The sequence below is a fragment of the Setaria italica genome, chromosome V, assembly GCF_000263155.2.
Source record: "Setaria italica strain Yugu1 chromosome V, Setaria_italica_v2.0, whole genome shotgun sequence".
In the NCBI taxonomy this organism is placed as follows: Eukaryota; Viridiplantae; Streptophyta; class Magnoliopsida; order Poales; family Poaceae; genus Setaria; species Setaria italica.
In genome coordinates this window covers 7,172,557-7,186,705 of record NC_028454.1, presented here as the reverse complement: position 1 = coordinate 7,186,705, position 14,149 = coordinate 7,172,557, and the positions used below count along the sequence as shown (strand labels likewise).

Genomic DNA, 14,149 nt, shown 5'->3' with positions numbered 1-14,149 from the left:
TTACTAAATACTTATTATAGTTGTAATTTACTCATCTTCTAATATGTTTCTATTTTTCAAAAAAAATGTCTTTGCTACAAACTCCCTGCTTCGTACGTACCGCACAATACTTAATAAAGTAATTTTCTGTTCAAAACGGTAATGTCTTCTACAGCATCCTTGAACTTTGGTACCAAAATGTTCCTACAAAGTTTGCATACACACCTCTTTTACTAGAATTGTTATCTCATCTGTTACATAAATTAAACAAACTTTGCTTAGTTCGTAATTATCTGTCTGTACTCAAATTTGTCAGTATAAGGTAACGTTGCTGGCCTGTACAATGTATGTATGGTGGGCTGGCACGCTCCAAGCCAGACGCGGCAAAGCCGCGCTAGCTTTTTTAGTAGGCCTATGAAAAGAGAAAAATTCAGTTTTGAAAATATATCTACTAAAAGAGAATACAGGGACTCAGGGAGTATGACAACAAAATCCATAATTAAATCTCCACCACAAATGTCAGTTTGGGGCACAACTTACATAAATGTTTTTAATGCATTGGATTAGCATCTTGTGGTCTTGATTCATAATTTTTAAGGTTGCACGGAGTAGATGGTTTGCACCAGATACGTTTCCGTTACTTCTATGATTCGAATAGATTATGAAACAATCATTCTTCATGATCAATTGATGCTACTCATTATTTATTCAACACACTTTTACTTAACAAGTCCCAACACGCATAGAGTAGGCAAAAGATACTAGAGTGTCCTCAAAGCTACTGCGCACACAAGACTACCGAATTATTCTTGAGGCAGTACAGGGACAAGGAGAAGCTTCTCCGTCCGGTGCACGGTCAACCCAAATGATTCTGACATATCAATCCCTCTATCCTTCGATTCAGGTGGCAGCTCCCAGTTGAAATGGTACACGAGGTTCGCCAGCATAATCTCAACAACAGAAATTGCAAAGCTTATACCTGGGCAAATCCTTCGCCCAGTCCCAAATGGAAGGTAGATGAAATCATTCCCCCTGTACTCCATAGCAAAGGCACTGCCGCCTTCCATGAACCGCTCCGGCATGAACTCTTCTGCGCTCTCCCAATAGTTAGGATCCCTAGCAAGAGCCCATGCATTGACGATGACACGTGTCCCAGAAGGTATTGTGTAGCCCTCTATGTCGCAATCAGCCATGGATAGGTGGGGTGCAAGAAGCGGAGCTGGTGCATGGAGTCGGAGTGTCTCTTTAATGACTGCCTTCAAGAAGGCTATGTCATTGGCATTCAGATCATCTTCAGTAATCATGTCTTTCCCCTTTGGTATAGCCATCCTCACCTTGGTTTGTAGCTTGGTCATGAGGTGGGGGTTTTGCATGAGCTTAATCATCGCATATTCCAGCACTATGAATGATGTATCTGTGCCAGCTTCGAACATGATCTACATAGGATGCATGAGAACCAACGTTAGCTTGTTTGTAAAAACAGTAACTTTATTATGTCTATTTCCGGAAAAAGAATGCTGCATGCATAATTTAAAGGTCATACCGCCAGTTGTGCCTTTACATGGTCCCTTGTGAGATTGTACTCTTTCTGAACAGAGAGCAAAACATCAATGAAGTCGCTTTCCTCGTCCCCAAGTTGTGACTCCCACCTTCTTTCGTGATCATCGATGAGCTTATCCAGCAACTCGTTCCATCCCTCGTTCACTTTCTGGGCCTTAGCGCACACCATCCTCTTGATCATGCCCACCTTCACCAAGCCTGGGAAGTAGTCCTCAATGTTGAAACCCCCCATGAGCGCCGAGTTCGCCTCAATCAGCTCCCGGAACAGCTCGTTCCGGCCTTCCTCCCTGAAAAACTTGCCCGACACGGCGTGGCACACGATGTCGTTGGCAAAGGAGTTTAGCAGGCCGCTCAAGTCGATGGCCATGCCTGGAGCTGCAGCGGCCGCCTTGCGGATCTTGGCCATGACCAACCTCACCTGTCGTTACCAAATCCGTCATGTAGAGGGAGAGTGAGCGGATTTCAGTACAGTGAGGTGACAACTAATGGAACAAGTGATTAATCTTTTGTTACTAACTTTTAGTCAGCAGATCAAATATAGACTAAGTCATGTAGTGATGCGATTTAAATTCAAGGCATCAAGTGATTTACCTCTTGCTCGCGGGCGTGGCGGTAGGCCCAGACTTTCTTGTTGGTGAGGAGGTGCGTGGTGGCGATCTTCTTGACCTGGCGCCAGTGCTCGCCGTAGGGGGCGAAGGCGACGTCGCTGGAGCCGTAGAAGAGGATGTCGGCGACGGGGGAGTAGGCCCGGGACGCGAACACCTGGTCGTGCGTGCGCAGCACGGCCTGCGCCGCGCGCGGAGAGGAGATGACGAGCGTAGGGACGGCGCCGAGGCGGAGCAGCATGAGGCCGTCGCGGCTATGCTTGGCGGCGAGGTCGCGGAGGGAGATGTGCGGGAGGCGCCCGACCAGGTGCAGGTGGCCGATGACGGGCAGCCTGCGCGGCGGCGAAGGGAGCCTGCCCAGCAGCTGCTCCCGGTCTCTCGCGGCGGCAGACGACGCCGTCAGGCGGCGGCGGCGCAGCAGCAGCAGGAGGATCACAGGGCATGCGAGAAGGAGAGAGTAGTAGATCAGCGCTGCTCGTGGAGGCGGCGATTCGCGGAGCAGCTCATGGACGCCATGGTGGTGAGCATCATCCTGCAACATCTGAGCCATGGCTCTGCGGCAAACACTACTGCTTGGATCGAACAGGAATGACGATCCACTGAATCGTGCCGTGTCTTCCTTCGTGACTACTCCTATATTATATAGCTGAATAGCTCCAGTGTCTGAAGATAGCAGCGACAGCAAGTCATACTCACACGTCACCTTTGTCCAGCGGTGCACTAACTTATTTTTAGCACCCGTCACATCGAATGTTTAGATACTAATTAGGAGTATTAAACGTAGACTATTTACAAAACCCATTACATAAGACGAATCTATAGGAGTATTAAACGTAGACTATTTACAAAACTCATTACATAAGACGAATCTAAATGGCGAGACGAATGTATTAAGCCTAATTAGTTCATGATTTGACAATGTGTTGCTACAGTAAATATTTGCTAATGATGGATTAATTAGGCTTAATTAGGCTTAATAGATTCGTCTCGCCGTTTAGATTCGTCTTATGTAATGGATTTTGTAAATAATCTACGTTTAATACTCTAACTAGTATCTAAACATTCGATATGACACGTGCTAAAAATAAGTCAGTAGAAGAAAACACGTGCGTGTACTTTTAGAAAGAAAAAATCTAACTTTTGAAGGAAAAGAAAGAAAAATCTAGCGCAGCAGCCAGTACGGTCACGTGTGCGTTCTTGTCCCATACAGCAACTGGGATCGATCAATGCGTGCCTGTGCATGGCATGACATGGAAGTATTTGGCTAGGCACCATAAATAGAACTTTTTCCAGGTAAGGTTTTGGAGGATCGTAAGGACGACCGGAGGGGGATGAATGGGAGCTAAAAAAAATTCTTTACGAGAACAAGGTCTATATCCCTAACATAACCCCAAAGCACATCGTGCGTTCAATCGTCAAGATGACGCAAGTCAACTCGTGACAAGCTCTCCCTAGAAACGATAAGAGACGCACAAATCACAGCGGAAATATAGCATGAATCGACTCCATCAAAATTGCACAGATGAGACAAAACAAAAATACTACTAACCACTTACTTAACTAGGTATGGAAGGATTAGTAATAGATTAAATAAACTACATAAATTTAGTAAGATAAACCACCAAACAAGTAGTTAAATAAGGTGACATAGATTAATTAGCTAAGTGAAGGAATTAATAGAGAACTAATCGTAGCAAGAGAAAAAAAAAGCTCACAGGTTGACACGGTTTGCTTCTCACCTGGACAATTGCTATTGGGCTGCGTGCCCCTGCTACTTCCTGTTGGCCTACCTGGCCTTGCTAGGCCTGCCTCACGTGAAAGGCCTGCTTGGCCTGTGAAGCGAACGATCTGCTGGACTGCTTGGTCAGCTACGCTCGCCCCTGGGCTGCCTACTCCCGCAAGCTGGGTCTGGTGCGGCCTGCTGACGGCCCGTTGCACTGCTTCGTTGCACGTGAGCACGAGCGCTGCTGCGTGCACGGCACGTGCGCTTGCGCCATCTTGCCTGATGCTCCGCTATCCAGAGAACCTGCGCGAACAGAGACAGGAACACCAAGAACAACCGAAGAACAATAACAAACTTCAAATCATAAGATCTCCTCCCATACTTCGCGGATCGACATGAAACTTGAGACACGGATGCAATACCCCAAGGGCAAATAGATCCATGAAACAAATCCTGAAAAGCTCAAGAATTCATCACTAATTTTGGAGAAAATCGAAACCCTAACTCAAGAACACGATTTGGGAAAATTCAAAATTCAAGCCGGATTCGTGAGGGATTTGAAGGGGGATCATATCAAAGATGCTTCTTAAGGACCTAGCAACATTTCCCTTCAACCAATCTCACGAGATTCGAGCTCAAATACGAAGAACAATAAATCCCCAAAAATAGCTCCGAAAATAGCGAAATAGAAAAACGCTCGGGAGACAAAGATTTAGCACGAATTGAGACATCAAAACACAACTAAATCATGAGGACAACATCTTTACAAGATGAAGACTAGCCTCCTCCCTTCATCCACCCACTAAAGATGAAGAAATCAAGAGAAAAGAGTAATCACTCTCTAATCTCCCTCTCTCCTCTCACTTTAAGCACATGACTAGCCTCTAAGCAAATAGATAATGAGTTGCTAAGCAAAGAGGTGCTGAAATAACCAGCCCCCCATCCCTATTTATAGTCCAGGATGAAAGACTATACTACACCTACAGCTACAACTAAGATAACTACCCACGCAGGGGTATTTTGGTCCAAGTTTTTATCCGTGCATCGGACGGACACGCCGCCTTCACGACTTTGCTTCGCCTCGACGCAAGCTTCGCGATGACGCACGTGCCCTCCTTCTCGAAGCTCCGGCCGCACCGGGCTCGCCCCCGGTTTTGAGGCTCAAACTGGGAAACCTGCTTGCGCAGTGGTTTTGAGGCCCAAACCACCCAAACCATCCATTGACGCGTGTCCAGCCTCCGCCAAGCCTCCCGCTTGACTCGACCGACGTCGTCTCCATCCTGTCATGCCCTCTCGCCATTCCGTGCACCATGTGGACCGCCCGTGACTTCGCCCGGACTCCTCGGGTCCATCGGTCCAAGCCTACTCGTGTTCATCCTTCACCGCCCTTGGTCCATCGGCATGAACCTTTCGCTTGACCTTCACCGCACGCCGTCGACCGCCACGTCGCATCCTACACCTGCACATCACAAGCCAAGAGCAACATCAAACCAACACAACGTTGTCAATCACTCATCATCCAAGGGTGACCACCATTGGTCCTCAATCTCCCCCTTGATGAGTGCATTGACAACACCCCACAAATTCATGGTATTGAAACAAAAAAACAAGAACCTCAAAATAGAAAAATCTCAGTCCCCTAAGATAAGGGCAACGGCTCTACACAACTGAGACAAAATCATTTGATCCCTCAAGAAGAGATAGAAAACGGGCTCAACACCAATCACATGAAAATCCAAACTCAAATCAAAAAACCGGCTCCTCAAGAAGAGGTAAACAGCTCAACGCGACCGGTACAAGAGCATAAGAGCATAACAAGAGCACATCAACAACTCACAAGCATAAGAGCATAACAAGAGCACATCAACAACTCACAAATACTCCCCCTGAACATATGCACTCCCCCTGAAAACATGCATACATGCAAAGTCTCCCTCTTGACAGATGAAAGAATTTGTGTAGATTTCTCTCCCCCTTGTTGACAATGCAACCATCAAGAAAAGGATGAAAGCACAAAATGCATGCCATGGAAATGCAGAACCTAACAAGCTTCTCAAATATATCACAATGCACTCTCAAAGGCTACTAGGGAGATAAAGCTTGATAGATCATAAGAAACAATAGCATCGCCAACAAGATGATATCAAGTTACAACAGTGGAGGTGAAGCAAGTATCAAGTTTCAGCAATGTATAAAAAGATCACCACATGAGCATTCACCTAGTTAAGAATCACCCAAGCAACAATAGACTAGTCCATCAAGAGCTCATACTAGGAAAATCCATTCTCAACAAGAGATCATTGCAAACACCCACATATGCATCACAAGTCATGTTTAAAGCTTGTTGAAACCAAGTGTCTACTTCTTTTGGTAGACATCTTGTAACAACTAAGCAAGCAATAATATCACATTAAGCACAAAAACTTGGTGAATTTATGAAGTTTTCAGCATATTTCTTTTTAGTATTCACACAAAGCAAAATACATGAAGTGCCTTTGCGGCACAAAGAAGCCATGCTTCCCCAAGGGGTGCATCATGGGCTAAACATTTGCAATGATACCTAGATCTTTGACCCAATTGAAAAGAACATGAATTCCAAACATAAGCTAGATATGGAACCAGTATTCAACCAAGGGCAAACCATAACCAAGCATCTACTCAGGGGTTATAAGCAAGTTAATAGAGTAGAATTTAGCATTGAATTTCAAAAACAGTTATCTCAACAAGTATACAATATCATCAAGAGCATAACTGCACATTGCATCAAAATCACCAACCACAACACTACCTCACAGGTAGCATAAGGGAGTACACAAGATATATAGGAGAAGCTTATCTAGTGCAACATGATACAAAATGCAATATGATACAAAATGCATGGAAACTAAGCTAAAATGATACAGATGAACAACATGCCATACCCAAATGTGAACTAAGGTAAAGCATGACATGATGTTCATATGTATCATCCTCCATATTATATCACAAAAGATAGCATGATAAGATATACATGAAGAACTCAAAGCTATCATAAACAAGTGACTATCCTACCAGGTTTTGTAAAAAAAAATGATACAAGTATAATACAAGAGAAGCTCTAAAAAACCAACTCAAAAAGGAAAGCAAACACCCAACTCCCCCCGCAAACGAGCAAAAGTGGCTTGATCCAGGGGTTTGGTGAAAATGTCCGCGAGTTGGTTTTGGGTAGCAATATAGCCAAGGTCAATATCCCCTTTCTCAACATGATCTCTCAGAAAATGATATCTCACATCAATGTGTTTAGTTTTTGAGTGGAGAACGGGGTTCTTAGCTACACTAATGGCACTCGTGTTGTCACAAAGAAGGGGTACACAAGTAAAATCCAAACCAAAGTCTCTTAAAGTGGAAATCATCCAAAGCACCTGAGAACAACAGCTAGCAGCAGCAACATACTCAGCTTCGGTGGTAGACTGAGCAACACTAGATTGTTTGCGAGAAGACCAAGAGACCAAAGACGAACCGAGAAACTGGCAAGTACCTGAGGTAGACTTGCGATCCAAGCGACACCCAGCAAAGTCCGCATCGGAGTATCCCCGGAGCGTGAGTGTCGAGGAGGCAGATCACCACAAACCGAACTCAGGGGTAAAGCGGAGATACCTCATGATCCTCTTCACTGCTTGACGGTGAGATGTCCTCGGTGAAGCCTAAAAACGAGCGCACAGACACACGACGAAGTGTATGTCCGGCCTTGTCACCGTCAGGTACAAGAGGGAGCCGATCATGCTTCTGTACTCCTTCTGGTCCACTGGTTCGCCATCTTCATCCGCATCTAGTGCCGTCGTCGTACCCATGGGTGTGGAGAGTGGCTTAGCATCAGCCATGTCAAACTTCCTCAACACGTCCTTCGTGTACTTCCCTTGGTGCACGAAGGTTCCTTCCTTGCTTTGCTTGATCTGTAGCCCGAGTAAGAAGGTCAACTCACCCATCATCGACATCTCGAACTCCCTGCTCATGTCATCTGCAAACTTGACAACCAAAGTATAAGAAGAACCACCAAAGATAATATCATCCACGTATATCTGAATAATCAATAAGTCATTGCCTTGCCTGAGGAAAAAGAGTGTTTTATCAACTGATCCCATTTCAAACCCATTCCCAAGCAAAAAGGATTTCAATCTAGCATACCACGCTCGGGGTGCTTGTTTTAGGCCATAGAGAGCTTTCTGGAGTTTGAAAACACGATCAGGATATTTAGGACTCTCAAAACTAGGGGGTTGTTTCACATACACTTCCTCCTCTATGAAACCATTTAGGAAGGCACTTTTCACATCCATTTGGAAGAGCTTAAAACCTTTAGCCACAGAGAAGGCTAGAAGGATTCTAATTGCTTCCAAACGGGCAACATGGGCAAAGGTTTCCTCATAATCTATCCCCTCTTTTTGGCTAAAACCTTGGGCAACCAACCTCGCTTTGTTTCTCACAATCAACCCATCCTCACCTTGTTTGTTTTTGAAAACCCATTTTGTTCCTATAGGATGGCAATTTGGAGGTGGTTCAACTAAAACCCAAACCCTGTTTCGCTCAAAGTTCTCCAACTCCTCATGCATGGCATTAATCCAATTTGAATCAGATAAAGCATGTCCAATATCTCGGGGTTCGAAAGAGGCAACAAATGCAGAATGTGCAAAGTGTGAAATCTGCCTAGAGCTGTGCCTAGTGGTGCGTTCATGTAAGTTACCGATCATCTGTTGTGGAGGATGACGACGCTGAATGTGCCGTGGAGCCTCTCGCTCTGAAGTCGCCTCCCCCTCAACAGCAGCTGGATCACTCTGATCTTCTTCTTCTTCATCCTGTAGTGGTACTGGTTGATGGCTTGAAGTAGTGGAAGTAGAGGTAGGGCCATCAACTCTCGTAGTCGAAGTAGAAGGTACAGGTGCAACAGCTGGAGCTCGGTCAATCTCATCATCCTCTTTCTCACCACCATCTACACGCTCTTCCTCTTCCTCAAATATGCTTTGCCCCATTTCATGTTCACCTGCAACTTCAAAGACAGGAGTTGTGCAAGGCATAGTTTCATCGAATGTAATCTCACAAGTTTCCACGATCCGGTTAGTTTCAAGGTTAAGCACACGATAAGAATGACTATGAGAAGCATAACCAAGAAAAATCCCATCCGTAGAACGAGACTCAAATTTATCCAAATTTCCTTGCTTGAGAATGAAACACTTGCAGCCAAACACCCTCAGGTGACTTACTTTGGGGGAACGTCGATGCATCAGCTCATAAGAAGTTTTCTTCAGGAAACCTCGCAAAAAGATTCGATTGGACACATAGCAAGTAGTGTTGACGGCTTCGGCCCGAAATTTTCTAGGAGTCCTATGCTCATCAAGCATCGTCCTAGCCATTTCACAAAGGGTCCAGTTCTTCCGTTCAACAACACCATTCTTAGGAGGGACATAAGGCGATGAAAACTGGTGTTCAAGACCAAGATCATTGCAAAAGGATTTAAAACGAGCGTTCTTGAATTCTGTGCCATTGTCACTGCGGATAGCTCTCATGGCATATTTTGGTCGCTCGTTTCTCAACCTCAAGATCAAATCTCGAACAAAAGGAAATGCCTCATCCTTAGATTCCATGAAGAAAACCCATGAATACCTCGAAAAATCATCAACGATCACAAGCACATACCACTTCCCACCGACTGAACAAACATGAGCTGGACCAACAGTGTCCATATGCAACAGCTCGCCTGGATGTTCAGTCATCACCTGATTCAGAGGTGGATGGGAAGCCGCAACCATCTTCCCATGTCGACAGGGAGCACAAACAAGATCTTTCTCAAACTTTAATTTGGGCAAACCACGAATAAGATCCAAAGTACTCAAGCGGGAAAGCAAATCAAAGCTCAAATGACCCAATCTCCTATGCCATTTCCAAAGTTCAGAAGATGAGCCAGCCACTAAACACCGAGAGAGACCAAATGAATTGAAAAAATCAACTCGAAACACTTGACCCTCGGGGACGATCATACACACAAGATCGCCTCGAGAGTCTAAAATCCTTGAGGTCCCTTGCTTAAAACGGATCTCAAAACCATCATCAAGCAGTTGCGACACAGAGAGCAAATTGAAACCAAGAGAATCAACTAGAGTAACTCGCTTGAGCATGAAATTCTCACTCACCTTGATAACACCTTCAGACAACACCTTTCCTTTGCTATTATCCCCGAAAGTGATGTACTCCTTGGTCATCACCGGGGTGAGGCTGGAGAACCATCTGTGATCACCGGTCATATGTCGAGAGCAACCGGAATCAATAAGCCACGTGTTCTCCAGGTCTCCGACCTGCTCAAACAAAGGGAGACCAAGGATGAGCAAATGACTCAACACTGGGGTTAGAAAAATAAGTAGAATACCAGTGTCGAACCATTTGCTCAAGAGTGGGGTTATCAAAATCAACCATCTCTCGTCTCACAGGAGGACTACGGCCAACGCTAGGGGGAAAACGTGGTCCGTTGTAGCTCCGAGACTCAAAGCCACGGCCATATTGTCCTGGGCCATATTGATCATGGCGAGGAGCATGCCTAGCAAAAACACGTGAAGGAGCAAAACGCACACTATCCACACGACGAGGTGGAGGAGCTGCTCTAGGCGCATGTACACCATGAGAAGGGTGGTACATGTCCCTGTTGCCCCACTCACGCTCACGCCTCAAAGACTTTTTCTTGCGAAAGCAAAACTCCTCAAGGTGACCCCATCTCTTGCAATACTCACAGTGGAATCTAGCAGGCTGTTTTGGCTGAGGATTCACTCTAGGTTGTGGCTTGTCTTGGGGTTTTGGTGGAGGTTTCTTAGGAGCAATTTCTGGAAGTGTGTCAAGTTTGTTCTTGAGGTGGTTTGGCTTTTCCACCCAAATAGCTTTCTTGGGTGCTTTAGGTGGTGTCTCAATGAAAATTCCATCTCTCACACACTCAGACAAGTTTTGCTCACAAGCTGGATTGGGTTGCTCTCTATTTTTAGTGGGTGACTCTCGAGGGGTGTAGTCAATTGGTGGCTCACACTGATTGTAGCTTGATTTCTTTCTCTCACCACTGTTTTGACCCACCTTCTCACACAACCCATCAAAGAACTTGTGCAACCTATTAAAAAGACATCCCTTCATAAACGAACCAAGCCCAAAACCATCAGCCCTTTTGAACTCCTGAATCATCATGCCTAGCTGAGGTTCCCTACTTGACACCCAACTAAGAACAGTAAGCAAGTAGGAGTTTTCATCCTCAACATGTTGCAAATTAAGCTTGAGTTCAGGACAAACAGTGCATTCAGGAAGTTTAGATCTAGCAATAAACTCAGACTTTTCTAAAGCACTAAGCTTAGCACATGCATCATCCAACTGAACTTGCAAAGCAGGGCAAGACTTACATGCACCAAGCAAAATAGGCCTAGTCTTGACCTCATCTAAAGCAGCCCTAGTCAAATCCAATTCATCTACCAACAAAGCATGCTTAGATTGTAAAGATGCAAGACTAGCCATATGAACACCACATTCATCACACTCAACAACATCAGAAACAGTAGAAGCAGATTTAAGCATATCTATCTCAATCAAGGCACTTTCTAACTTAGCCTTAAGCTCAACTCGCTCTTTAGCAGCCTTCTTAAGCAGTTTATCTTGATTGATTAGGCAATCATTAAGTTGTTCTACTTCTAGAGCAAGTTGTTCAGGAGTAGGCTTTACCTCAGTTTCTGTGTCGGAGTCACTTTCCTTGTCATCCTTCTTGGAGTTGAGAGCCATGACACAGTACCCGTCGCGGTTCTTGCCGGAGTAGAAGCAGAGGCCATTGAAGTTCTTGCCGTCCTTCTTCTTTGCCTTGCGGTCGTCGTCCTCCTTGCTTGAGCTTGAGTCGGTGTGGTCGTCGGTGTCGGAGTCGACGTCGCTGAGGGAGGTGATGAAGGCACGTGCTTTGGCCTTCTTGCGATACTCCTTCTTCTCGCGGTTGGTGTACTTCTTCTTCTTCTTCTTGGTGTCGTCCTTGTTCTTGTGCTTGTTGTAGTCGTACTTGCTCTTGGTTTTGTTCTTGTCGGGGCAGTCGGCGGCGAAGTGGCCTGGCTTGCCACAATCGAAGCAGTTGTTGTTGTTCCTTCGCCTGTTCTTGCGGTTGTCGTTGAAACGCATGAATCGCCTCGTGATCAAGGCGAGCTCATCATCATCAAGAACATCTAGCTGCTCCTCTGAAACAGAAACCAAAGAAGACAAGGCAAACGTCATAGAAGAAGAGTTACTCAAAGACTTAGGCTGTCCAGAGCCTGACATGAGAGCCATACTATTTGGATCAGTAGGGCCTCCTTGTTTGGCTCGGAGCCTCTTGTCAACCTCCGTGGATTTCAACTTGGCAAAGAGTTCATCAGTGGAAAGTGTTTCATAATTCGGTGACTCGATGATAGCATCAACCTTCGTACCCCACACTTCGTGATCCAAGGCATGCAGGAGCTTTAAAGCTCTATCATGATCAGTGTAGGGTAAGACGGTGATATTTGCTTTCATCTTGTTTACAATAGCCAAGAAACGCTGAAACAAAGCATCGGCAGACTCACCAGGCAAATGAACAAAGTTCTCATACTCACGCCTATAAGTCTCAAAGAGTCTAGCCTTCACCTGACTGTTTCCCTCATGGAAACTCTGAAGTCGAGACCAAATCTCATGAGCAAGAGAGATCTTCGACTCGATCGAACTCAGCACGACTCAGACTCTCAAAGAGAATATCAACCGCCTTGCTGTTGGCGTGATACTTATCCCTTTCATCCTGAGTCACACGAGTAGCAGGAATCACATAAGTCACATCCTGAGTGATTTCCCAAACCCCTGCTCCCCTACTATTTAGATGGGCTCTCATGCGAGTTTTCCAATATCGATAATAAGAGCCATCAAACTAGGGTGCAGTGGTCGAGGAAGAACGCTCAGAGGTCGCCATAATAGATTTTGAAACCGATTAGGGTATGGGGAAACCTTAACCGGCTCTGATACCAATTGAAGGACCGAAAGGTCGACCAGAGGGGGGGTGAATGGGAGCCAAAAAAAAATTCTTTACGAGAACAAGGACTATGTCCCTAACATAACCCCAAAGCACACCGTGCGTTCAATCGTCAAGATAACGCAAGTCAACTCGTGACAAGCTCACCCTAGGAACGATAAGAGACGCACAAATCACAGCGGAAATATAGCGTGAATCGACTCCATCAAAATTGCACAGATCAGACAAAAAAAAATACTACTAACCACTTACATAACTAGGTATGGAAGGATTAGTAATAGATTAAATAAACTACATAAATTTAGTAAGATAAACCACTAAACAAGTAACTAAACAAGGTGACATAGATTAATTAGCTAAGTGAAGGAATTAATAGAGAACTAATCGAATTAGCAAGAGACAAAGAAAAGCTCACAGGTTGACACGGTTTGCTTCTCACCTGGACAATTGCTATTGGGCTGCGTGCCCCTGCTACTTCCTGTTGGCCTACCTGGCCTTGCTAGGCCTGCCTCACGTGAAAGGCCTGCTTGGCCTGTGAAGCGAATGATCTGCTGGGCTGCTTGGTCAGCTACGCTCGCCCCTGGGCTGCCTACTCCCGCAAGCTGGGTCTGGTGCGGCCTGCTGACGGCCCGTTGCACTGCTTCGTTGCACGTGAGCACGATCGCTGCTGCGTGCACGGCATGTGCGCTTGCGCCATCTCGCCTGATGCTCCGCTGTCCAGAGAACCTGCGCGAACAGAGACAGGAACACCAAGAACAACCGAAGAACAAGAACAAACTTCAAATCATAAGATCTCCTCCCATACTTAGCAGATCGACATGAAACTTGATACACGGATGCAATACCCCAAGGGCAAATAGATCCATGAAACAAATCCTGAAAAGCTCAAGAATTCATCACTAATTTTGGAGAAAATCGAAACCCTAACTCAAGAACACGATTTGGGAAAATTCAAAATTCAAGCTGGATTCGTGAGGGATTTGAAGGGGGATCATATCAAAGATCCTTCTTAAGGACCTAGCAACATTTCCCTTCAACCAATCTCACGAGATTCGAGCTCAAATACGAAGAACAATAAATCCCCAAAAATAGCTCCGAAAATAGCGAAATAGAAAAATGCTCGGGAGACAAAGATTTAGCACAAATTGAGACATCAAAACACAACTAAATCATGAGGACAACATCTTTACAAGATGAGGACTAGCCTCCTCCCTTCATCCACCCACTAAAGATGAAGAAATCAAGAGAAAAGAGTAATCACTCTCTAATCTC

At 45.3% G+C, this 14,149-nt stretch overlaps 1 protein-coding gene across 1 annotated transcript; it reads right to left on the bottom strand.

The window, feature by feature from the left end:
• Nucleotides 1-638: 638 nt before the first annotated feature.
• LOC101769496 (indole-2-monooxygenase) lies at nt 639-4,769 on the bottom strand. The gene is made up of 4 exons (XM_004968034.2): nt 3,884-4,769; nt 2,131-2,807; nt 1,523-1,957; nt 639-1,415 (listed from the first exon to the last, which is right to left on the bottom strand). Exons 2-4 carry the CDS (start codon nt 2,692-2,694, stop codon nt 783-785), a joined length of 1,632 nt encoding a protein of 543 aa, XP_004968091.1. The 5' UTR covers nt 2,695-2,807; nt 3,884-4,769; the 3' UTR covers nt 639-782.
• Between the last annotated feature and the right edge of the window lie 9,380 nt (nt 4,770-14,149).

Coding starts and splice junctions, on each gene's coding strand:
- LOC101769496 (XM_004968034.2), bottom strand. CDS start 2,694: ATGGCTCAGATGTTGCAGGATGATGCTCACCACCATGGCGTCCATGAG. Junction 1,958..2,130: donor GCCACGCCCGCGAGCAAGAG/GTAAATCACTTG, acceptor TGGTAACGACAG/GTGAGGTTGGTCATGGCCAA. Junction 1,416..1,522: donor ATGTAAAGGCACAACTGGCG/GTATGACCTTTA, acceptor CATCCTATGTAG/ATCATGTTCGAAGCTGGCAC.